Here is a 25,724-nt window from a genome sequence, read left to right on the forward strand (position 1 = left end):
TGTGAGCAAATCAAAATTATCACTGTGTCAACCTGAAATGGTGCATTATATATAGTTCAGATGAAATATAAGGAATGAAAAATTAAGAGAAGAAATACTGGAAATGCAAATCTAAGCAATACAAGAAAATAATAAAATATTAGATCAGTGTGCAGATAGCATTAGCAGTAGTAAGTTCAAGATCAATTTATCTTCAGGTTGTGTGCAACTCATTTATTGTGGAAAGTGAAGAATGAGTGAAGAGCAAAAACACTATGAAGGTAGTCAGTACTTGCTTTATATATAAATTATTTATTGCAAATAGTGTAAAGTAAAAATTCTCTTTTGAGAAAAGAAAAAAAAACACTTAGAAAAGTGAAAAGCAATAACAAAAATGTACAGTCCTATAGCAGACTGTCCTTTTTCATTTGACATGTTATTCTCAGGTCTTCAATCTCACTAGAACAGACAAAAAAAAGTACACAGTTAACAGTTACATGCACCATTTAACCTTGTAGGTCTTTTCCTGCAACTCTTACCTTCTGCTGTGCTGAGGACCAGCAAGGAACGAATTCTCTGCTTCCTGCGTGGACACACCTATCAGCTGAGCTAGAGCACAGATGATGGACTAAACCAGGGGTCTCAAACTCCGGTCCTGGAGAGCTACTATCCAGTAGGTTTTCTGTCCCACTTGGCTTCTGATGAGGTATTTACCTGGGTATTTACCAGAGAACAGGTGTGACTCATCAGAAGCCATTAGGATAGAAAACCTACTGGACAGTAGCTCTCAAGTTGGAGTTGGAGAACCCTGGACTAAACAAAACAAGCAAAAATACATTATGAAACACTGTTGTACTAAAATCATGTAAGGTTGTCATTGTATTTCAATAAAAGATCTAATAGACCATTAAAAGCAAATATAGTACAAGATACATTTATATGGGAACCTTTCGGATCTGTAGGGCAAATCATGAACTAGCGGCTCAGCAGCTACAGCGGGATCTAAATTTAATTAGTGACTGGGCTGACACCTGGCAGATGAAATTTAACATAGACAAATGTAAGGTACTCCATGTAGGGAGCAGAAATATAAAGTACAGGTATTTTATGGGACCTACTGAAATAAAGGTAGCTGAGTATGAGAAAGACCTTGGTGTGTATGTTGATGCTTCCATGTCTCATTCTCGCCAGTGCGGGGAAGCAATAAAAAAGGCCAATAGGATGTTGGGGTATATCTCCAGGTGTGTGGAGTTTAAGTCAAGGGAGGTAATGCTAAGATTATACAATTCCTTGGTGAGACCTCACCTAGAATACTGTGTGCAGGTTTGGTCACCATATCTTAAAAAGGACATAGCGGCCTTAGAAAAGGTGCAGCGTAGGGCCACAAGAATGATTCCTGGTCTTAGAGGAATGTCATACGAGGAAAGGTTATTTGAGGTAAATCTGTTCAGCCTCAAGCAAAGGAGACTGAGGGGGGACATGATCCAGGTCTATAAGATTCTAACAGCTTTGGATGCTGTTCAACCGAATAGTTACTTCAGCATTAGTTCAAATACAAGAACTCGTGGCCATAGGTGGAAATTAGCGGGAGAACATTTCAAACTGGATTTAAGGAAGCACTTCTTTACACAGCGTGTAGTCAGAGTATGGAATAGTCTTCCTGATAACGTAGTGCAAGCTGAATCCTTGGGTTCCTTTAAATCAGAGCTAGATAAGATTTTAACAACTCTGAGCTATTAGTTAAGTTCTCCCCAAGCGAGCTCGATGGGCCGAATGGCCTCCTCTCGTTTGTATAGTTCTTATGTTCTTATGAATGAGAAAGACATGAGGAAATATTTTACTGGTCAAAATAAGGCATTTGTTATGTGTGTCGGTGTTTCCACTGGAGTTGTTTCTGCCTGTGGCTATCATCTGTCATAAATATCATCATTGACATAAAGAATTTTGGTGAAACTGCATGAAATTAATTTGACAATCTGTCGATTTAGAAGCTTTAAATTAACTTTTTTGACATGGATACCATAGGGATAGAATATCCTACATCTGTTTTTATAGTAAATTTATATGCATCCTTTATCCACGTTAAGCTCAGATACTTTAATAGAAAAAACGCACATAACATACATACATGCATAGTAAAACAGAATGTGGGCTTGCTTTAAATAATTATTCACTGCATTTCATCAAGATTTGATTGTACTGAGATGCAGAGACTTATGCAGGGCTAAAATAAATAATAATAAAAGTTAATAATCAACATGAAGAATTGCATGGCAATTCATTAGTCAACACAGTTAATTCCAAAGTCATCAAGATGGCAAAAGACGTTTTCAACAATATTAAAAATTAAAATAACCTACATTTTGGATGGATCGATGTCGAATTTGACACGGCTGCACAAACACCAGTACTTCTATGCAGGAAAACTATACAGATTCAATAATAAAACATATACCGGTACCTAACTCAATTTCGCACCGTGTGAAACAAGCAGATATATAGAGATGGCAATTTCGGCACCCAGGATCGATCCGTTCCGAAGACGTCCGAAACTTCTGGGGGGTGTTCCTCAAAGTAGGATTTCTTGCTTAGCTGGATAACTTGTTGGATTTAAGGTAGTCTGGGTTAAATTGCCTTTACCTTTGTCCACTTACATGTAGCTCAGACAACTTTAAATCCAACAAGTTATCCAGCTAAGCAAGAAATCCCACTTTGAGGAACACCCCCCAGGTCTCGATACGGAGTTTACCAAATGTTTCGAAACATCAGTCACGTGACCGCCGTGTCATTGTTCACGGCAAGAGAAAAAAACTATAAAAATCCCGGACAAAATCGGGGCTTGTTGGTTTGAGCGAGTAGTTTGGCGATCATTATTATTTGAAATCCAATTGTATTAGTGAAACAGGTTAGTAGTTAGTGTGATTTAGGCATAAATATAGTGAGGGACATACACTCACCTAAAGGATTATTAGGAACACCTGTTCAATTTCTCATTAATGCAATTATCTAATCAACCAATCACATCTCAGTTGCTTCAATACATTTAGGGGTGTGGTCCTGGTCAAGACAATCTCCTGACCTCCAAACTGAATGTCAGAATGGGAAAGAAAGGTGATTTAAGCAATTTTGAGCGTGGCATGGTTGTTGGTGCCAGACGGGCCGGTCTGAGTATTTCACAATCTGCTCAGTTACTGGGATTTTCACGCACAACCATTTCTAGGGTTTACAAAGAATGGTGTGCAAAGGGAAAAACATCCAGTATGCGGCAGTCCTGTGGGCGAAAATGCCTTGTTGATGTTAGAGGTCAGAGGAGAATGGGCCGACTGATTCAAGCTGATAGAAGAGCAACTTTGACTGAAATAACCACTCGTTACAACCGAGGTATGCAGCAAAGCATTTGTGAAGCCACAACACGCACAACCTTGAGGCGGATGGGCTACAACAGCAGAAGACCCCACCGGGTACCACTCATCTCCACTACAAATAGGAAAAAGAGGCTACAATTTGCACGAGCTCACCAAAATTTGACAGTTGAAGACTGGAAAAATGTTGCCTGGTCTGATGAGTCTCGATTTCTGTTGAGACATTCAAATGGTAGAGTCAGAATTTGGCTTAAACAGAATGAGAACATGGATCCATCATGCCTTGTTACCACTGTGCAGGCTGGTGGTGGTGGTGTAATGGTGTGGGGGATGTTTTCGTGGCACACTTTAGGCTTAGTGCCAATTGGGCATCGTTTAAATGCCACGGCCTACCTGAGCATTGTTTCTGACCATGTCCATCCCTTTATGACCACCATGTACCCATCCTCTGATGGCTACTTCCAGCAGGATAATGCACCATGTCACAAAGCTCGAATCATTTCAAATTGGTTTCTTGAGCATGACAATGAGTTCACTGTACTAAAATGCCCCCCACAGTCACCAGATCTCAACCCAATAGAGCATCTTTGGGATGTGGTGGAATGGGAGCTTCGTGCCCTGGATGTGCATCCCACAAATCTCCATCAACTGCAAGATGCTATCCTATAAATATGGGCCAACATTTCTAAAGAATGCTTTTGGCACCTTGTTGAATCAATGCCACGTAGAATTAAGGCAGTTCTGAAGGCGAAAGGGGGTCAAACACCGTATTAGTATGGTATTCCTAATAATCCTTTAGGTGAGTGTATAGTAGGTGTGATATCAAGGTTTTGCTTAGATTCAGTTAGAAACAAAAATCAAAAAGCTAGAGTACGCATAGATACATAGATTACATATACATATATTAACATTGCTAACATAGACAAAGACTGTTGTTTGAAACTGCGTTTTGCACTGTTCTATTCTATACAAATTAATTAAAACTAAACCATTCCTATAACCTGCTCAACATACACAAACCTAGATAGGATGAGTATTCTAACCTCAGTAGCTAATTAATTACTATGCACACTCAATACTCGGATGGTATGTAAATACAGAAATTATGTTTTAACAATACACAACCATGGGAACAAATAATCTCTATAAATGATATAAGACCAAGTTTAGGTTCTGATTGACTGGGGGAAATTCTGGTTGCATACAGATAATCAATACTTTATTGATCCCCGTGGGGAAATTGTCTTTACGCCTCCCTCAACTTGCTCTTTGTAGAGTAAGCTGTCCACGAAGGGCTGCCACCCGTAGCAGCGCCCAGGGAGCCCAGGACCTATTATATTAGCTATCACCACGGTTTTGCACAAATCACGAAATGGTTTGAAGCGCAAAAAAAATCGGTGTGCATCGTTGTCTGTGTACTGGACATTACAATTCTGTCATTACAAACGCCCCACCTTACTTCCGTTAAAAGTTATTAAAGCCAGAAAATTGAATATCGAATATGAGGCTAACTTAACCGCGGTGACGTTTCCTACAGGAAACATAAAAGCGAGCCAGTTGGCTGTAATAACTCCCATAAAACGGACAAAACATCACGTCTCACGCTCCGTTTACTTTACCCGGCGAAACTGTTTGACTGACACGGCACAAACTCCATCTGTATCGTACCTACCCTTTCCCTGTGATTCTCCGCTTGTAAAATTTTGTCAGTGATTGGTAAAAGTGTTTCGCGTGTTGTAAATTTGTTTTCACTTTTGTAAATTGGTTTTGGGACTGGTAAAAGTGTTTTACATATTGTAAATTTGTTCTTATTTTTGCAATATTGTTTTATGATATGTTGATTTGTTTTATGATATGTTAATTTGTTTTATGCAATGTTAATTTGATCTGCCCTATTCGGCCACCGTAGTATTATACACACTTATGACAGTTCGAGCTTCGTGACATTCGAAACTTGCCGCAATAGGTATTGAACATAAGAACGTATTTGCTATAGCTGCAGTTCCGGTTTTTGCCGGCAGGCTGTGCACAGTTAGTGTTTCTAAACTTTTCGAACCGTTTCTAAACATTGTTTGTATCGAATGTTTCGAAATTGTTTTGATGATTCGAGATTGCCATCTCATGATCTCTACAGATATAAATTAACATACCTTTAATTGTATAGTTTGGGGATACACGGCGCAGTACGCCATGGCCATACGTGAGAGATCACCGACCAATTTTCTACCTAACAGATAGTTTGTAAGATTTTGGAAAAAAGTCTGAGAGCGCACTTCTCTTGCTGTATCTACAACTCCATTGCCAAGCTAGGTAGCTGGTGTCGCGCATGCGTACGCAGATCGGGCAGTCACAAGACACGCCTGTCACTACCGAAAATGTCACACCTACCGAAAATGTAACTTCCGCTACTACGCATGCGCACGCTAGCGACTTCTGGAAGGAGGCGTTCTATTTTTACGGCATCGCGTCACATTTCATCGTCTGTTGATTTTTGATAAGAATGTCGACAGCGAGAAGAAAGACAAGATTTAACCGGATAATGATGGAGTCCTTCGACTTTAAAAGATTTTATTCCGCATAGGCCTTTAATGCCCAACGTGCTTCAGAAGGAGCAACGTAAAATACAGGGTATACGGCCATCAATTTTACAGTCAAAGGTGACATTACTTTAATGTTACCATTATGTACTACTCCCAGTTCGATGTGCTGTGAAGTTACTTAAACTAAGTCTGCTTTTTTTCTCCTTAGTCATTTCATTTCTTAATTGTATCAGTGTAATTACCACACACTCGTGTCAGTTATGGCAGTGTCTTGTGGTGCTAAATAAAGCTAATTATATTTGTTTCTGACAGACGACCGATTGTTTTTTCTTGGGCCAAACCGCACAACATAAACATTGTTTATGTTGTGCAAATAAAAGTTCTTAACTATTATTTTGGTGTGACTTTTTTTTTTTTAGAAAATGCTGTACATATATCACAGCCGCTTGATAAGCAATATGGGTACACAAGATTGATATACACCCCAATTTTATTACGTTTTCTAAAGAAAAGGCATCTATTCAGCAATACCCTTGGGAAAAACCTTATGTAAGATTACTGTCAGGCACTACAAACAACGCGCACACAGATGCAAATATTACAATCGGCAAAGCAATATGGTTTAAATACCACACTAAAGTGACGGCTGAACTACAAATATAAACATCAATGACCCATTTCACAGTACGTGACCAATGAATGATGATACACGATGTCCAAGCCCTGAATCACGCAATCACGGTCTGCCGCAAAATGTGAATACATGCGCAGTATCGGGCCTGTGGAAGTGTACATTACGCATGCGTAATAAAGAAGTGCCAGAAAATGTGGTTTCGTGGACGCATGCGTGATGAATGTGCGCATGCGTAGTAGCGGAAGTTACATTTTCGGTAGGTGTAACATTTTCGGTAGTGACAACGCCCTCTCCCCACCACTTGACAGGAGAGTTTGTCGCTTTTTATTATCTTCATATCCGTTCCGTCGTGTATCACGGCATTTCCTGTTGGCCCTGTACTGGTTACTGCATATAATGCTTTTACGTATTGCAGCTTTTTGTTGACGAATCATTTACTTTTTTGTTTTGGACGAAAAGACGACAGTAGCATATTCGGGACTCGCCGTGTGTAAACGTATTAAAGAAAGGTATAAAAAGCTGTTACTTGATGCACAGCTACAACATTCGTCGCCATCCTTTAGCATTTCACATTGCTTAATTTTATTTACATGTTTTTAAATTTATTTAGTAGATTATACTATGTCTCTTTATGGTGTTGTGTACTGCTTTGAGGCTACCTGAAAGCAAAAGATACAATTGATTTAGTCAGATGTAACAGAGTAATCATTCAAGATCAATCAAACCCTGTTGTGGCCTCCCACGATATCCAAATGGAAATTAATTTAGTCGTATTTTTCCAGAATGGACACTAGAGGAAAGCTTAAAACCTGTCTGAAACAATTTGAGTGTGAAAGTACATTATCTCAGCTGCCGCCACACCAAAAGGCATCTGTATTGATTCCATTATTCATGAAGAAAGGGGAACTCCACATTTTAATGACCCTTCGGTCATTAAACGTGAGTAAGATATTTTTAATCAACTGGATTTGATCTAAATAAGACACAGTCAATGCCAACGAATGTTTGAACAAAGATGTTCAAATAGACCATTTTATAGATGTTTTTTCACTATGGAAGAATGTATGGAACATGAGTGACGTTGAATTTGTGATTTCCACAGTTATTTGAAATAAATGACAGCAAGGGATTCTGATTTAGACATCTGCTGTGCTTTATTTTACTTTTGAGCTAAAACATAGTGCAGGTGAGGTGTGCTTTCCCGGCGGGAAACATGACTCAAGAGATCGTGATGAGATAGACACTGCTCTCAGAGAGGCTGAGGAAGAGATTGGTCTTTCTACTGATCAGGTGGAAGTGGTTGGCAGGCTTTTCCCAGTATTAAGTAAGGTAATTTTTTTTTCCAAGTTTTTACAGACAACTAATCCCAAAGCTGTATTTTTCATAGTGAATTCCGCAATATTAAATATCACCAATGTAACTCTATTTGTATGTTTGTATGAGCCAAGGAAGGAAATAGCTATTTTTTTAGTTACTGGAGATAAACTGATGACGTCAAATTAAGCCCATTCCATCATTTGCTTTCTCACCCTAAGAGCGGCCTCTTCGTGACTCCAGTGGTGGCCTTCATAAAGGACACATTTCAAGCTCATCCGAACCCAGAGGAAGTAAGCCATGTGTTCTCGGTGCCACTAAGTTTCTTCCTGGGCCAGACAAACCACTCCTCCTATTACTTACCTGGCATCACTGGGAAACTTCATAGTTTCATGTACCAGGACTTTGACTCCAAAAAGACGTTCCACATATGGGGTCTGACAGCCATATTGGCAATACTTGTTGCTGTCCTTGTCCTTGGTAGAAAGCCAATGTTTGAAGTTGACTTTGACTCCGAAGACCCCCTGCCTTTCTTCCAGCGTAATCTTCATTTTCAAATCAGCAAATTATAATTTGCTCATGGAGGCAGTGTCATTTTAAGGAATTGCTTTACCCAGACTTCTTCCTGCTGCAGTGACACAATACTCATAGGAATTATGTTAGTTGCTTCAGGGTAGTTAAGACTGAACATGGTGGCTTCTGGGTTATTGGGAATATGTCAATGAAAGACCTTGTTATAATTCATAAGAATATACTGTATACTCGTTATGAAGTGAAGGTTCTCTGAATGATGCAGAAAATCTGGCCTTATTGTAACACTCAGTAAGGTATACGGGTGAACAATTAGCCCTGGATAATAATAGATCCTGAGTTGTTTGTGGACCAGCGAGTCAGAGCTGTTGCTCTAATATCGTCCATGATATCCCAGTGGCCCAAACCATAGCTCCATATATCCTGTCTCAGCTTTTTATTGTGATGCTATATAATTTCACCAGGGCTATTCTGCTTTCCAAGCTTTCTAAAGTAAATCACTATAAACTGTGAATGAATTTGCTTGTAAATGTTCTATACTAAATAAAGTAGTATATTTTATTAGCTACATTATCTTGTACTGTATTCTAAGTATATAACATAATTACATAATTTTCTCAGGGATCAATAAAGTATTCTGAATCTGAATGAATCTGAATTATCTTAATACTACCTAAGTTTTCTTGTTATAACAATCACAGACATAATGCATTGTTTTGTTTGCAACTTGGGGGTGTAACTTTGAAAAAGTGTTGATGGAGTTTTGGTATGTGATGCTGTGTGATTAACTTTCTTCTTGTCCCAGCTGTTCCAATTACCCAGGATAGCATGTGTGCAAATTTAAAATCCCCGTCCTCCTCCTAACACACATACCCCACAACTTTGACTCATGACTCTGGCTTTTACCAATCTGATGCCATTTAAGAGTATCTTTACATTTCTTAATGCTGCTAACTGCCAGACCATCTACTCAGATCATTTTAAATTTGACACTTTCAAGAAAATATGGGAAATATTTGGAATTTTAGAATTAGAACACAGAAAGATTGCTGATGGAGTAAGGGTTGTTTTCTTGGTACTAGGAACCTTCAAGCAATCACTCTTATCCATGACACAGAAGAACAGCGTGCTCCTTTATGCACTGGATATTATTATTTTTTCACTTGTGTGGAGTATCTGTGTCACATAACTTTTGCTGACCAATAAATTGTATTTTTATCGTCATCGCAATTTGAACATGTAGAATAAAGCCACAAAAAACTTTCTGAAACATGATCAATAAGAAAAATAATTTACACATGTATTTACACATTTGACCTATCAGTTGGATCTGTAATGGGACTTCTTCCACTATACAAATTCCTTCTTCCTCTAACATGGCAAATTTTCCTTGTCTCATACAGGCCTTCAAATACCTAGAGTGCTACCAGCCCGTCTTTCTTCTCACGCTACATGCTTGATGAGGTTGATGTTTTTGAAGCAGCAGCCGTGGTTCTCAGTGCAGTTGCTCAATTCCACCCGCAGGCATTAGGCATCCATTCAGTAGTCAAGGCTGCTTTGAGGGAGAGTAACCAAACGAAACCCAGACTAGTTCTGTATTCTCCGGGCCTTCTTGCCACAGTCAGCTGTTTTTTTTTTTTTTTTTTTTTTTTTTTTTTAAAAAAAAAACAAGGCCAGATCCACACTATAAGAAGCTTTGCACCACTGGTTTAACTGTTACAGTTAAATCACATATTTCCACATGACTCTAATGAGCAGGTGTGTTGGCATTTGGGCTTGAATCCCACTTCCGCTTTGTGTGTGTGGAGTTTGCATGTTCTCCTGGTATTATGTGCCTGTTCTGGTTTCATCCCACAGTCCAAAAATACAATTAAGTTTATTGGGGTCTGTAAAGGTACCTGTAGTACGTGATTGTGTACATATGCTTACTGACTACTTTATTAGTAGGTTGGATCGGTTTTTTTCTTCAGGACTGCTTTAACTCTTTGTGACACAGAATCAAAATGCTGCTTGAAACATTCCTCAGAAACTTTGGTCCATGTTGACATGATGGCATCGCACAGTTTCTTCAGTTTTGTGGGCTGCACCTTCACAATCCAAATCTCCTGTTCCACCACATCCCATAGATGCTCTATTTGATTGAGATCTGGTGACTGTGGAGGCCTTCTGAGTACAGCGAACTGTCTGCAAACAGATAACACAGAGATTACTGCAGTTAACAGGACACAGTGCAAACATAACAGAGAACCAGAGAACCACCGCTCACTTGATGTTCTTCCTTTTTAGTCCATTCTCTGTAAACCCTAGAGATGGTTTTGTGTGAAAATCCCAGTAGATCAGCAGTTTCTGAAATACTCATACAACCCAGTTTGGCATCTGCATCCATGCCACATTCAAAGTCACTTTAAATCACCTTTCTTCCCCATTCTGGCGTTTGTGAACATTAACTGAAGCTCCTGATCTGTAGCTACATGATTTTATACATTGTGCTGCTTACATAGGATTGGCTGACTAGATATTTGCAGTGAGAAGTTTGGTCAGAGGGGAATATACAGTGTTGAAGTAACTACCTAAACTAAGTATAAACGTTACTTGTGAGTCACAATTAGCACAGTAGCAGAAGTGAAACTCGACACTCAAAAGTGTCAACTTGTTGTCATCTTCTAAGCATATGCCCAAGAAATCAGAGAAATGAAAGTAGATAGTCCACGTCAAATGAAAGCCTTCATTACAGTAAAACACTGAAGAGCATACAAGGACAGTAAATGTACAAAAAATTAGACTGAAAGCATTACTACTGTCTACGAGTAGTCTCATTTTAACACTAATATAGTGAGTTTCCCAGCTAACAAATTTTATCATTGGGACCCCTGTCTAGGCAAAATTTTTTGTCAGAGGACCCCCAGTCAGCAAATTTTGGCAAATGACAATCTGACCCTCCCCCCTACCCCCACCCCCCATTTGCTTTTTACTCTTTTCTGATGCTGTGGACCTTGCCGTTGTGTTGCTGATGTAATTTGTCCCTTAGGGAAAAATATTTGAGGACTTCTCATTTGTAGTGTTGCAGGGCCTCCTGGAATCAAATGAGCTGTGATATAATCAGCAATTACTCACACATTTGAACAGTGGTAAAAGCCAAACTTTTATAATCTCAAAACCACAAATTTATGGAGAATTCATTGAAAACCAGAATACACTGAAAAAAATATCAAATTCTAAAAATAGTCCCATCCATCCATCTAACAACTGCTTATGCTGGTTAGAGCTGTATGGGGTGTCTGGGGCCAAAAATAGTTCCTTAAATATAATGCAGCAGAAAGGGGAAAAAAGAAAATCTATTAAAATGTGGGGGAAAAAACAAAACCACATTTGATAAAACCACATTGTTTAATGAAACAAATCTCCTTGGTAATGAAAAACTGTTGTGGGACCATTTTGCAATGTGGTGCAGACATGAGCTTTAAACACATTACGAAACAATTTTTTTATGTTGCAATTCCCAAAAAGGAAGTAGAAACTAGTAACTTCTTAACTATATACACGAATTGCATGTACAATGAGGTTTGCAATCACATGGCATCTTACATCAACACTGAATTTTAAAAACAGTTGAACTGTGAGAGAAAAGGTAATGTAAATTAGATTACATTAATTAATTACATAAATTAAAAATAAACATGTAACTCAAATGTATTACCATACATGTTCTGTACAGGAGAATTATTCCTATAATTAAGCAATTAAAACACTATTTAAATATAAAAGCAGGTAAATCAGTCAAAGGCTGAATAAAAAAATCGTTCATTCATCACAAATGTCAAAAGAACATATGAAATCTATCACTATTTAAGTGGGTTTTGACAACAAAATTCTTCAACAATAAGCCCAAGTATAGAGCCCCTGCCATTCTTACGGTTTCTTGGTACCAGACAATACACTGTTAAAATATTATTCAATTCATCTACACCAATAAAATATTCTTTATAATGTACAATTAACCATACAGATTTTTTCTTATAGAGACATATAATACTGAAATACAGAAACCAAAAAACAAGAACACAATATTCTGTAATTATACAAAAATATGGACAAAATGTCAAATAAATTTCAAAAGGCTGACTAGGATTGACATACATTCTAAGGAACATCTAGAAGAATTTCTGAGTCAGTACGGCAGTTAGTGCTGGGTTCACATGGGGAAGCTTGCCTTTTGGATATGAAAGATAACTCCTTTGTTCCCTCACCTGTGGCTGAGCTGGAGATGTGATGGAAGAGCTTTCGCATGCCAGTGTCCCTGAGCGAGCTTCGAAACGAGCGTGCGGCAAACACATACAGCAGGGGGTTCACCGTGCTGCTGATGAAGACCAACGCCCCAGTGACAAAGGCCATGTTGGCCCTTACAGATTCCATGCCATCTGCCATGTCAGCATGCCAGCTCTCCAGTATGATAGCCATCAGAGATAGAATGTTACACATGTGATGAGGAATCCAGCACAGGGCAAAAACAATCACGACACTGATTATTAAAACCATGCTGTTCTGCTTAAATTTGAAGGTCATTTGCGTAATTCGCTTCCATAAGCAGCCATAACAGACGACAAGGATGACGAAGGGAACCACGAAGCCCACCATGGTTTCAAGAAGCAGAAACGCCACCTCTTCGCTGGTTGAAGAGTATTCCCTGAACAGACATTGCTCCTTGTCTTTCACTTTTTCCAGAACTTGTGTGGGAATTACAGGAATGCTGAAGATGAAAGCCAGAGTCCATAGGACAAGCAGTAATTTATTCAGCAATTTTTTCTTCTTCCAGTTGATGGAGGTGAATGGATAACGGACGGCAATAAAGCGCTCGATGCTCATGACTGTGATGAAGAACACACTGCTGTACATGCAGGAGTTGATGATGTACACCATGGCTTTACATACCACTTCGCCAAAGACCCATGATCGCACGAATGAGTAGATCCACAGGGGCAGCGTGATGAGCACCAGCAGGTCAGCAACAGCCAGATGAAGGATAAGAACAACAGTGTGCGAGCGCTTTTTGACGTGCCGCAAAATTGTCCAGATCACCATCAAGTTCCCTGGCATTCCCACTATGAAAGACAAAGCCAGGATAACACAGGCTGCCACGGTTTCACCCGGAATGTCCTCCATTTGCTCAGCTGGCCATGTGCTTGAGCCATTCATGTCTCACTCGTTGTGTCTGAGAGCATGTAAAGAGAGAGAACTGCTGTGCAAGCAAGAAATACCTTCTCCTATGCAGTGTGGAGAACAGGAAGGACGCTATTTGGGAGGTATCTTGAGAGACAGAAGTTGGTGATTCATACATCTGATTCCTGTGCTTTGAAAATACAATGCTAAGGATTATATAAAACACAAAAAGCTAAAAAGAAGTGGGGGAAAAAATGTCATTTCATGGAGAATTAATGCAGCTGTGTGGTTGATTTGCCTTTACAGACTGTTGACTATTATATACATTTTGTTCATAATACTGAATAAAAAATATTGAATATTACTAACCAAAGTAATTATTATAATATTTTTATGACTTAAATTGCTTCATTGACAATTGATATGCCCAAATGCAGCAGTGGTCAGTCTTTTCAGCAAAGAGCCAGTGTGTATGCAGGTCTGTAGGGCAGGGGTGGGCAATCTTATCCGCAAAGGGCCGGTGTGTATGCAGGTCTTTAGGGCAGGGGTGGGCAATCTTATCCGCAAAGGGCCGGTGTGTATGCAGGTCTTTAGGGCAGGGGTGGGCAATCTTATCCGCAAAGGGCCGGTGTGTATGCAGGTCTTTAGGGCAGGGGTGGGCAATCTTATCCGCAAAAGGCCAGTGTGTATGCAGGTTTTTGGGATAACCTGTAGGTCAGCTGTTCAAACCCAGGTGTGAGGACTCTTCAGCCAATCAGTCCTTGTTTTAAGATGATGTGAGGGGGATATAGGGCTTTCAAAGGAACAAACAGGCACACTTGGGTTCGCTTCTAAAAATGCTTTATTACAAGCAATACAAAATAACCTTGCATTAAAATCAATACCAAAATATTGGATCAAAGGCATTGCAAAATAATTCCATATCACAAGTGATATCCAATAGTATTATAAATCATAAACAATAATCAAACTGCCAATACAACTGATTATATGTGTATATATATATATGTATATATAAAAAAGTGACAATAAAACATACATACATAGAAAGTACCAAATAATATTATTTTTATTGTGATTCTCATACAATGATAATTAATCCTAATAATGATTGAATCAGTACACAGACACTGCAAAGCTATTCACACTCGGACGTGCCATCATCACCCACCTTCACTCTTAGACTGGGGAGCCCGTTTCAGTCCTGGTAGGAGATCAACACGTGAGTCCCGAGAAAGTGCCAGGTGATGCGTGCTCTGTCCCACGGCTGAGCTCCAACCAACACTAAGATCTCCCCCTTCCTTTATACTAATTTTTGGGCATTACGTGCGGGCAGGGGACGAGCTGGCCAGGCTCACCCCTCCCCTCAGGCATGCGGTTTGCGGTTAAAAATCAAAAATACAAAGACAAGTTCCCATGAACAACACGTTCCCCTTTTTCTCTAGATAAGATCAGTATCCCACGTACACTGATTACTAGATATGATTTCAATCCAAAGTAATTAGACTAATGTCCTTGATCAACTTCCCCTTTCTCATGAGAACATCTTCTGAGAACAAAATAAGCGGCCCACACACAAATCGTATACAACACACAAATGTATAAAACACATGTTGGACCACCCTTTCTTCCCAGGAAAACTCCTCAGAAAAACAAAGTAAGCATCCTTGAACAGGGTTAGCATCTTGTAAATCAGAAATAATAAGACAAGTGTCCGTGAACAGAATAAGTATCCCATAACAAAAATTCTTGGGACAAGATAAGCATTCTGACTCTTCTCATAAGAAACAAGTTATACAGTTCAACCTTGACACAATAATATTATGAGTGAATCATGGATGATATGGACGTTGTATCTGAATTTCAGGATGATTAGTCCACACATGATCAGAATCAATCCACACCTCAATCACCTCATATGTATGTCTATTAGGTGGAGTTGGAGGTACTCCACCAAATCGTGAGTAGCGAAGTCGGACAATTGCAACCTCCCAAATCATCACAGTGACAGGGGGACATTCAACATATCTCTTTAATTCTATGCTACGGGGGCAACATGGCCAGTTGCAGGGCCACCTGTAAGTTCGTCTTAATACAGTCCTCTAATTAGTAATCTAATTAGGGAGTTGCAGTGAAAACCCGCATACACTGAGGTCCTTTGCGGATAAGATTTCCCACCCCTGTCTTTAGGACAGGGGTGCCCAACTCCAGTCCTAGAGGGCCAGAGCCCTGCATATTTTTGGGTTTCCCCTCATTTATCACACCTGATTCAACTCCTTGTGCTTATTACCACACAGCTCTTCAGCTGAATCATTTATGGTGGAACAGGGAAAGAACTAAGCTACACAAGGCTCCGGCCCTCCAGGACTGGAGTTGGGCACCCCTGCTTTAAGGTAACCTTTGTTCAAACCCAGGTGTCAGGACTCTTCAGCCAATCAGGCCTCTAGTAATCTAATTAGGGAGTTGCAGCAAAAACCCGCCCACACAACAGCCTTTCTGGATAAGAATGCCCACCCCTGCCCTAAAGGAAGGATTTTTTTAAAGAGGAGATTGGAAACAAGGTGCCAAGGTAGATAATCAGCAAATCCAGTGACAGAGTCAGTGAAACTGAATCTGCTTAATTCCAGGTGAAAACAATACTCTCAAGTCCTTTAAAACCATCAGTTATAACACCACTGTTTAGTAATTAAGCCTTGGAACTTTCAACACAAGCATCCAGTCCTATTTATTCTAGGTAAAAATAATCTCCATTTTTTCAACTAAACTATAACGAAAGTTGAATTTAAACCTACACCTCCAGGGAACAGTGATCTGACCAAACAGCACTTTTGACTATGAAATCATCTTATTATTATTCAGCATCACTATATATAATCAGGCAAGCCATTGAGTTGGTAGTTCACAGTTGTCTCCATCTTCTGGTCATATACCTCCTACTTAAAACCTCATAATTACCTATCCATCAGCGATTTCTTCTCCTAATAATGTAGTAATTTTTATGTTTTTGAAATTTTAATATAAAAAACTTCAGTATCCATGAACAAACAACTGGAAAGAAATAAACTGATACACAACTCACACAACTGTATTTAATATATAAAATTTATTATATCCAACTAATACGGCAAAATGTTAGCTATGAACCTCAGGTCTGTTGTTCTGTCATAAAATAAAATGACTTAACCCTGAAATATGTCTACAGCAGGCGAAGTGAAGAAGAAAGTACTCCGGACATCGATACCGGAAATAAGCATGTGACGACATGCAGAACCGGAAGAGGTGGGTGAGGAGCGAAGGTCCGACCTACAGCGAAACAGCAGTAGTAATAAATAATAATGCTAAAAGTACAACAACAACAAACAAAGTAGGTCTTGTGTGCGCTCAGTAGACTGACACGGTTTAACGTCACAGCTGGATTTATCCCAGAAAGACAGCCGAGCAGGGAGCCGTGTCTGCTTTTAAAGGCAGGCTTGGAGCGGAGTTGGACCAGATAAGCAGCATCGACGCGGGACTATGGCAGGGCGAGGGGGGTGTGTGCTATACACTTTTAACAGATCCCCGATTGCCCTTAGCTTCCGAGCTCTGGGTTTTTCACACCTCCCCCCGACCTGTTAGTTGGTAGTTTTTTGGAGAAACACATGTCCTTCTTCGCTTTCTCAAGGTTTCTGAATTGAAAACGCAGAGACTTAAATCGCGATCTTAAAGTCGGGTGTTAAACTTGAGCCACTTCACCATCCAGCTGTAAACCTGTATGGAGAGCACCGACACATGAACCCTATCCACCAGCATTCTCATAGTATCGGGGTTTGTTAACTTTCTTTAAAAGCGACATTATTGTCCATTTTCTGCCGCGATGCCCCTGTTGTTCTTGGAGAGGTTTCCTTGGCCCAGTCTGCAGACCTACACAGCCCTTAGCGTGGTGCTGCTCGCCGGGAGTATCCTGAGCGCATACACCGCTGTGAAGGACCTGGCAGTGGACAGTCCGATGGCCGACGACCGGCCGCTCACCCTTGAAGGAGATGAAGAGCATGAATTTCGGGGTCCTGCCCAAGCCACAGACGTGCTGCAGTATCTAGCTAAGGATAGCCTTTTAGTGTGGGTATGAAACTTTTTTTTTATCTGCATTGCCAGTAGCTGTCTTGTAAAAAAAAAAAAAAAAAACATATAAAAGCAGAACCTGCTTTCGCTTATAGTAGATTTAGTATTAAACATAAGTTTCAGTAACTATTACTTCTTTCAGGTGCTCGTGAACACAGCTTGCTGTTTGCTCATGTTGGTCGCCAAGATGATTCAGTGCATGGTGTTTGGACCTCTCAGAGTCAGCGAAAAGCAGGTGAGGACAAACGAATCGTGTTAATTCAAATCAGTTAGCTGGTCGCCGTCTCTTGAAGGTTCAGGGGTACACAACATTTTACTACTCTTCCATCCATTTTCTAACGACTTATGCTGGACATTTTTGTGGGACGATTTTATTTTTATATTTGTTTTGATTGAAAATGGCGATAATTCCAGCGATATTTCCTGAACGTTGAAATATCAGTTGCTCTAATATGCAAACAAAATAATTGCCTGACATGTTTTATTAAGTCCTCACCCTGTTTGCTCTCTCCACAGCATCTGAAGGACAAGTTCTGGAACTTTATTTTTTACAAATTTATCTTCATCTTTGGGGTACTGAATGTGCAGAACCTGGAGGAAGTTATTTCATGGTGCCTGTGGTTTGCCGTCCTCGTCTTCCTACACTTGATGGTCCAGCTCTGCAAGGATCGTTTTGAATACGTAGGTTTGACCACCAGAGGGCGTTGCTGCTGGTCTTTAGGTTTATAAGGCATTAATAGCCATGAGCCTTTATTTGGTCACAGAAGGTGCTACTGAAAATGACCAAATTAACATTGGGGTTGAATTTTCAGCAGTCTTGACTCATCCGTGACACTTTATGTTGTGAACTAACATCTGCCTGCCTTGGCTTGTGTCTGCCGTTTCCTACTGTTAGCTCTCCTTCTCACCCACCACCCCGATGAGCAACCATGGGCGTGTGCTCTCCCTGTTGGTAGCCATGCTGGTGTCCTGTTGTGGAATGGCCGTGCTCTGTGGCTTGCGGGAGCACCCCCACGGACTGCACAGTGTGGCCTTCATGGCCGCTGAGGTAGGAGGTGGCAAATTTGCTTCCTCTCAGAGCAGGATGTCGACAATATTTATTGCCCACTTAGTTACCTCTGTAGTTTGTATTTGTCAGTAGATTTTTACTGCGGGGGAAGATTTGGGCTTTTGCTTGAAAATTGACTTCAATGGTCTGTGTACATGCTGTCAAGTTGCATAAAAGTTAATGATGTTCTGTTTCTGTAGTGTCTGCTGGTTACCATTTGCACTGGACATGTCATAATAAGGTTAGTCTTTTTAAGGGAGGTTTTCTGCTTGAAGTGAGAGAGTTTAAGAAATCTCTTGTGATTATGTCACAACTATGATGTTAAAAAATGGGAAATTCAAGAATATATCATTCACACACCCTTAAAATTTTGGCTGCCATTCTCATTAGGAGACCTTTTCTTTCTAACCCAGGTACACTATTCACCTGTGGGATCTGAACCATGTGGGCACTTGGGAGAGCAAAGGTACCTATGTGTACTACACTGACTTCATCATGGAGATGGCCCTCCTTTCGCTGGACCTGATTCATCACATTCACATGCTGGTAGGCAGATCCTTCTCAAGCACATTTTCTGGGACATTCCAAGGCTCTATTGGCCATGTTCAGCTTGACATGAGTAACATGAAGGAGTGTAGACAATAATTCAAAGACCATGGCTGTGTTGCTCTTGTGACCTGTGATTAGATGTATAGACATCCATGTGGTGGGTATCCTTCAGTTGAGTTAGCCTTTAAGCTAACGGTTGTTTCTCATCTTCGGAAACCCCTCAGCTCTTTGGCAACATTTGGCTGTCAATGGCCAGCTTGGTGATCTTCATGCAGCTCCGCTACCTGTTCCACGAAGTGCAGCGACGCATCCAGCGTCACAGGAACTATCTGCGTGTCATCGACAGCATGGAGGCCAGGTTGGAGGCCATGGATTGTCTGCAGTTATTTTTACAGCCTAGTCATGGCGTGAACCTTCCTTTGGTGGCGTCCATTTTGGCTCTTCTCCATGCAGTGCATCGTGGTGGCTAATGTGTGCTCTGCTCGGTGTGCTCACAGGTTCGCATTGGCCACCCCAGAAGAGCTGGCAGACAATGACGACGACTGCGCAATCTGCTGGGACTCCATGCAGGCGGCCCGCAAGCTGCCCTGCGGCCATCTGTTCCACAAGTGAGTGCCGACAGCGTAGCGCCTCACTGTGACAAACACACTCTCCAAATCCCCGCAAATTGACCACCGGCGTGTCTGTGCTGTCACAGCTCCTGCCTGCGTTCCTGGCTGGAGCAAGACACCTCCTGTCCCACCTGTCGCATATCACTGAGCATCACCGAAGGCGGCCAGATGCGGAATGACCAGCAGAGGGAGCTTCTCAATGATGGCATTGGCGCCGTTGTTGGGGCGGACGCTCACCCACACCACAATCATCACAACCACTTCTTCCACTTTGACGGTAAGATCAACACCTGATAAACACCTTGACAAGCTAGCGTAATTTTTAATGCTGTACTGCTTGCAGTCGCTAACATCCAGCTAGCAAACCGAACAGAATACGTATTTGCATCCTCCTGTAGGCTCTCGCATTGCTAGCTGGCTGCCTAGTTTCTCAGTAGAAGTTATGCACACCACCAGCATCCTAGGAACGACACGGGTCAATAACTCCCAGCTCAATGCCATGGTGAGTATTCAGAACCAGCTATGTTGCTCCTGCTTGAGAGCATCATGGGCTCCTCAAGGCTGAACTTCTCGGTCACATTCCCTACAGGCTCATCAGATCCACGAGATGTTTCCCCAGGTGCCCTACCAACTGGTACTGCAGGACCTGCAGCTCACACGCTCCATAGAGCTCACCACTGACAACATTCTGGAGGGACGTATCCAAGGGGTCTCTACCGCACAGGTCAGTTTAATGTAGCTCCATGCCACAAGGGGGCAGTGTGGAAATAGCTTTAATTGGAGTCTCCTTCCCGGCTCCGTGTGTGGGGTTTGCAGGTTGCCTCTGTGTCGTTGTGGGGTTTTCTCTAGGTTCTCCATGACCCCCCCCCACTCCAGGCTTCCCCCCCACTGTCCAAAAACATGCTAAGGTGAATTGTAAATGGAAAATTGTCCATAGGTGTGACTATATGTGCTCTGGGATGTGTTCCAGACACCCAAAACCCTGCATAGGACATGCATGTATGCAACACAGATAGGTGGCTTGATGGATGTTCACATTGGGTACCCCAATTCCAACTGCTTTTACCATAGCATTTTATTTCTGATATCACCTGAAAAGCGTTTACTTAATTGAATGTTTACTGTTTGTTCTGTGCATTAAAAAAAACAATGAAAAACTAGAAGTGATATATCCAGAAGGACCAGACTGTGCATGTTCATCTAAATTCCACGTAATGATTTTCCCGCCAGTGTGTAATCCTGACTCCTGCTGGCTGAGTGGCCTGAGTATACTATTGCTCTGCTTTTCCCTCAGCCCAGCGAGCACGCCCCATTCCAGGAAAGCCAAGCCTCAGAGGAGCAGACGGGGGCCAGAGGTGGGAGGGAGGAGGCGCCGTCTGCGGAGGCACGGGGAGGCCGCTTCTCCAAGTCGGCGGTGGAGAGGCAGAGAATGCTTCTGCAGAGGAAGGAGGAGCTGCTTCAGCAAGCGCGCAGGTGCTGCACCACCCCGGCCGTCCGCTGGGAGGGTCACTTACAGGCTGAACTTCTGTCCACCCTCTGCCTGTGCGCCCCCCTACCTTCTGTACGGCTGCTTGCAGCGCAGTACCTCCAGCCGTTAGATATATCAGGGGTACTCTATTTCCAAATTCCATCAGTGACGCAAAGTCAAGGTCCTCTTCCCCCGATAAACATTTTCCCAGGGGGGGGGGCATTGGTTGTGCAGTCCAGATTAAATTGTGTTTTGATTCGAATATGGACCGGAGTCCTTCAGTTGATTTATCCCTGAGATGCATGTACTTAGTGATGAGCAAATGAAGCTTCAGGAACCCTTTGCTAAACTTTCTGACTCACTAGATGGTGCTCTCTGTTCAAAAAGGCCTCAAAACCTACCTCAAAGCAAACCAAGAGGGCTACCTTGGAAAAATACCGCAAAAGGTTCATGAAGCTTAATTTGGCCATCACTACATGTTCCTATGTTCTGCCATTGATTCTTGCTTTTCTCGTCCACCAGAGGGAGCTCTGACAGGTTCTCCTTTCTTTGCTGATGTTCATGCCTTGTTTTGCTTCACTGAGTGCAGCTGCGCTGATGGGTGCTTCTTCTTGCTCGATTAATCCCCTGTCTCACCACAGGCGGTATCTGAGTAAGACCCCAGAGGAAAGAGATGAGGACGGCCTGGAGGGTGATGCTGTCTCCCCGGACCCTGTGGTGCTGCGTCGCCGGATGCTGGCAGCAGCTGCGGAGAGCAGACACCACTGGCCCCCAGACGAGGACCAGCACCAGGAGCAGGACCTGTCCCAGTGAGGCTGGCCCAGAAGCCTATCGTGCTTCACTTTCACACCAGCAGTGATCTCTTAGCCCCTCTACCTGTGGGGAGACTCCTCCCCCTTAGAATTATAGGGCTCTGACATTAGTCCAACAGATAAATACTGAGACAAAAATCTTAGATTATGAAAGTTATTTCAGGTGTTTAACAAAGTGTAGAGAAGATTCTCTGCCATTCACTTTAAGCTGAACTTGTTGGAGCATTGAACTGGTATCTGATGACTTTGTATTTAAGAGCCACAGAGTTACAGAACATCTGTCTGATCAAACCCTCTAATTCTAAGCTTCAAAATGCTGAAAAGATGAATGGTTTTCTACTGGAGTTGTTCTATACACACAAAGGTGTTATATTTTGCTAAGCTGTGACATTGCTGTGAAAGAAAATCTCTTAAAGGGACTTGAGTATGTAAAGGACTTAAAAGCTTTAATTAATCTCATCCCAGGCAAAGCATGGATGTTAATGAAGAGTATGGACAGGGCTTGCCTTGCTTGTAGGTTTCTGAAGAATTGTTTTAGCTGTTACCTACCTCTGTGTGGTCGGTAGAGTGAGACACATAATGACTGTGCTCTGGTTGGTTGGATGGATGGCACAACGAGCAGGATGTTTTCTTGGTTTGGATAAGAGGGGCTTTTCTGGGTTCTGGTTTGTTTTTGAATGTTATGTGCAGGATAAATTTTATGTCGGTTTTTAAGTTGTGAATTCAGAAGGCTTATCATATAACTGGAACATTAACAAAAAAGTAGTGATGGGCAAATGAAACTTTATGAACCATTTTCTGCATATTCTGATCCTACTAGATGGTGCTCTTGGTTTACGTTGAACCCTTTTTTGAACAGAGAGCACCATCTAGTGGTGTCACAGAATACAGCAAATGGTTCATGATGATTCATCTGGTCATTACAAAAAAGCAAAAAACTTCCAAAGAGGAGAACCTCCCCAGTGTTAGTCTAAAATATGAAAGTGCTGTTTATAGAAGGTGAGCTGATGACCGTGAGGCATGTTCTGCATGTGTTTGAAGATACGTGGAGGGGTTCGCGTCAAGTGTCCAGTGAGGAATTCTGCAGTACGGTCTGATGCAGAAGTGGCAATATGAACCGTGGGGATCAAGTCCTAATGTTCTCCAGTCTAAGAGTCAAGCTTAGCTGTATTAGCATTATTGAACTAATGCCCTATATGTGCATATTCCTGTTCTTATAATAACAACATTGCTTGCATTAAATGCTGCAGGGTTTAAGCTTCTTAACCTTGGATTGCTTTTGGAATGGTTACGCTTGAGGTGGGCCTGCTCCTTTCTGCTTGACCCTGCTTCGCTTTTATTGGTCAATGTCCTAACTGTCCTCGGAGTGGGTATTACCACACTCTTTATCTGCAGCTAAGGATGCAGGTGAAGTCTTGATCTGTCACTTAACCCAAGGGCTAAAATAACTGGCTGGGCGTTCCCTGTTTACTTTACAGACTTTGCGAGGCTTGTTGTTTTTAACAATTTATGTGTCTGTCTGACAAACGTATATGTGCTCACAGCATGGGCAGCTTCAATCTAATAGGAAAACCGGAATCTATAATGTGACTCTTCTCGTCTGTTAGATCTGTCCCATTGGTGTCAGTGCTTGTTCATGCATTATATGTTCAGTTCCATTCAGTTGTGCGTTACCGCTTGTTTAAGTTCATTTAAGTATTGGATTGAGACTTATAGGTTCTGGTCATCACTTAGTCTGTTGACATTTCTGGTCTTGTTACTAGAATTCTGTACCTTTTGCCTTGAACTAGCCCTGTGTACATGTAATAACAGTAACTGTTCTGCCAGTGGTTTGGTAGGAACACAGTTAGTGTTAAAGTATGCTGTCAGTTCCGCCTATATTCACATAGCTGCTGCAGAATCAGTGTACGGAGACTGTCAGTTTTTGGCAAACTCTACCTGTCTGTTCCTTTGTGTCCCCGTTATCGTCAATGTGACGCTTTCCTATGCATGTACCTGGCTATCCCAGGGAGGGACACACTGGGACCTGGAAACCTTTCCAAAGAGCTTATAGCAGATAAAAACTCCAAAGCAAAGTCTTCTGCATTACTTGTGATGTGATGCAGTTTTTCATGCCAGTGGCACTCACTGCATTTTGGTTTGTCACTATGCAGGATCCATTTTGCAAAATCATCCAATTGCACTGACACTCTGTCTTCAGCCGTAGTTTTACACACGTAAGAAACTGCAGTTTGATTGCTTTATAAACGAAATGTTGTGCCTAAATCAACAATGTATTAATGACGCAATGATTTTGAATTTGCAAATTATTTTGTAATTAAGTGTATAATAAATGTAAATTATCCCTGTGTAAAATTAAAGTTACTACTGGGACCCTCTTACTCCTTTCTCATCAGTTGGGAAAATGTAGTTCCGCAGCAAAACTAGCAGTTTTTTTTTATTTTTATTTTTTTTTAAAGTACTACGTCGTACCACTGGAGGGCAGTATCTACTTGTGCTTTAGGGTTCAGTAAATGAAGGGCTATGACTAACTTGACTCCGTGTTTTTGTGTTTTGCCTTCTGATCTATGTCCATTCTCCAATGTCTCACTGATACTTTATTTTGCTCTGTATGCTATGAATTTTCCTGGCTTCTGCACCCAATGATGGATATTAAATAGAGGTATGCAACTCAAAAACAGTGCTTGACAAAATGGATACTGAAAGATTCAGGCAAGCTGAGGGAAGCTTTGATGGCGAAAATGCAGTGATTGAAATACAGCAGTGCAAATGCATCCAGGTCATTCTGTGGTGCCTCAAACGTGTGGAAAATGTTACCTTCTCTCAGCTCTCCTGACATTTGCATTGAGCTATCAGTCCCATCATTAAAATGCTCACAATCCATTTGACTTTTGACTTGGAGCAGTGCAATGATGCTGAGCTGTTTTGTTCTATCACACCTGCTAAGTCAAGCCTCTGTTGTCACGGTGCTAACAAAGTGCTGATTGCACTCTTTGTTGTTAATGAAAGGAACTCGTAGCACAGAATGAATGCTATGTCTTTCTGGAGTTTCTGAGCATGTCTACACACAGTTGTACATGTGCTTTACATTTCCTGTGGATATTCTATATCTCAGATTGAGCAGCAATCTAATTCCGTGTAACTGAATTATGAGCTCTTTTATTTATTTGTTTATTTAATTAAAGGTCATTGGCATGCACTTTTAATTCTGTGTAAGCCAGCGTGGCACTGGGCTTAACCAATCGGGAATCTCCTGAGCACATGCCAAAATGCACATCTCATTACTCCCTATTAGCTCTGTGCCTTGGTGAGCTAAGCTTTGCCTGTGAAACTCATACAGTGCCTGGCACTCGTGTGGCCAGTGACACGTGGAGAGTAGGTGCTCTCCGTCAAGGCCAGGAAGGTGGGGATGGTCGCTGGTAGATCCGCTTCAGGTTCCAGAGGATCTCCCTCAGTTTTGAATCTTTCAGGATGGGATCGGTCCCGCTGCCCGGAAGTGTAATTGATTTTTGCAGTAGGGCCAACTAACCAAGTGGTCAACTCACAGAAGATTCTCCAGTGAGGGCAGAGATGCAGGCTTGAACTATGCTCAGAATAATGAATTTGCCTGTTTTGGAAGGG

The 25,724-nt window shown here is 41.5% G+C and overlaps 3 protein-coding genes and 1 long non-coding RNA gene across 5 annotated transcripts; 2 read left to right on the forward strand and 2 right to left on the reverse strand.

Annotated features, from left to right (window-relative positions):
• Positions 1-271: 271 nt before the first annotated feature.
• On the reverse strand, positions 272-5,652 carry LOC140578147 (uncharacterized). Of its 2 annotated transcripts, XR_011982164.1 has the most exons (3): positions 5,014-5,652; positions 519-693; positions 272-438 (listed from the first exon to the last, which is right to left on the reverse strand). It is a non-coding gene; the product is annotated as an uncharacterized lncRNA (long non-coding RNA). The 2 variants fall into 2 exon arrangements; XR_011982163.1 differs by having other exon boundaries at positions 272-693.
• A 696-nt stretch (positions 5,653-6,348) lies between these two features.
• nudt7 (nudix (nucleoside diphosphate linked moiety X)-type motif 7) lies at positions 6,349-9,008 on the forward strand. Its single transcript, XM_023839725.2, has 4 exons — positions 6,349-7,024; positions 7,298-7,454; positions 7,686-7,844; positions 8,051-9,008. The coding sequence occupies exons 2-4, from the start codon at positions 7,299-7,301 to the stop codon at positions 8,399-8,401; spliced, it is 666 nt and encodes a 221-aa protein (XP_023695493.1). The 5' UTR covers positions 6,349-7,024; position 7,298; the 3' UTR covers positions 8,402-9,008.
• A 1,021-nt stretch (positions 9,009-10,029) lies between these two features.
• On the reverse strand, positions 10,030-13,800 carry LOC111858184 (leukotriene B4 receptor 1-like). Its single transcript, XM_023839724.2, has 2 exons — positions 12,608-13,800; positions 10,030-10,544 (listed from the first exon to the last, which is right to left on the reverse strand). The coding sequence occupies exons 1-2, from the start codon at positions 13,551-13,553 to the stop codon at positions 10,492-10,494; spliced, it is 999 nt and encodes a 332-aa protein (XP_023695492.1). The 5' UTR covers positions 13,554-13,800; the 3' UTR covers positions 10,030-10,491.
• A 2,956-nt stretch (positions 13,801-16,756) lies between these two features.
• Positions 16,757-24,639, forward strand: LOC111858177 (E3 ubiquitin-protein ligase AMFR-like). Its single transcript, XM_023839715.2, has 13 exons — positions 16,757-17,616; positions 17,758-17,850; positions 18,132-18,296; positions 18,511-18,663; positions 18,864-18,904; positions 19,077-19,209; positions 19,437-19,570; positions 19,710-19,820; positions 19,910-20,100; positions 20,222-20,325; positions 20,413-20,547; positions 21,118-21,296; positions 21,933-24,639. The coding sequence occupies exons 1-13, from the start codon at positions 17,371-17,373 to the stop codon at positions 22,102-22,104; spliced, it is 1,857 nt and encodes a 618-aa protein (XP_023695483.1). The 5' UTR covers positions 16,757-17,370; the 3' UTR covers positions 22,105-24,639.
• The last annotated feature ends 1,085 nt before the right edge of the window (positions 24,640-25,724 follow it).

Source organism: Paramormyrops kingsleyae, chromosome 13 (assembly GCF_048594095.1).
Source record: "Paramormyrops kingsleyae isolate MSU_618 chromosome 13, PKINGS_0.4, whole genome shotgun sequence".
Taxonomy (NCBI): domain Eukaryota; kingdom Metazoa; phylum Chordata; class Actinopteri; order Osteoglossiformes; family Mormyridae; genus Paramormyrops; species Paramormyrops kingsleyae.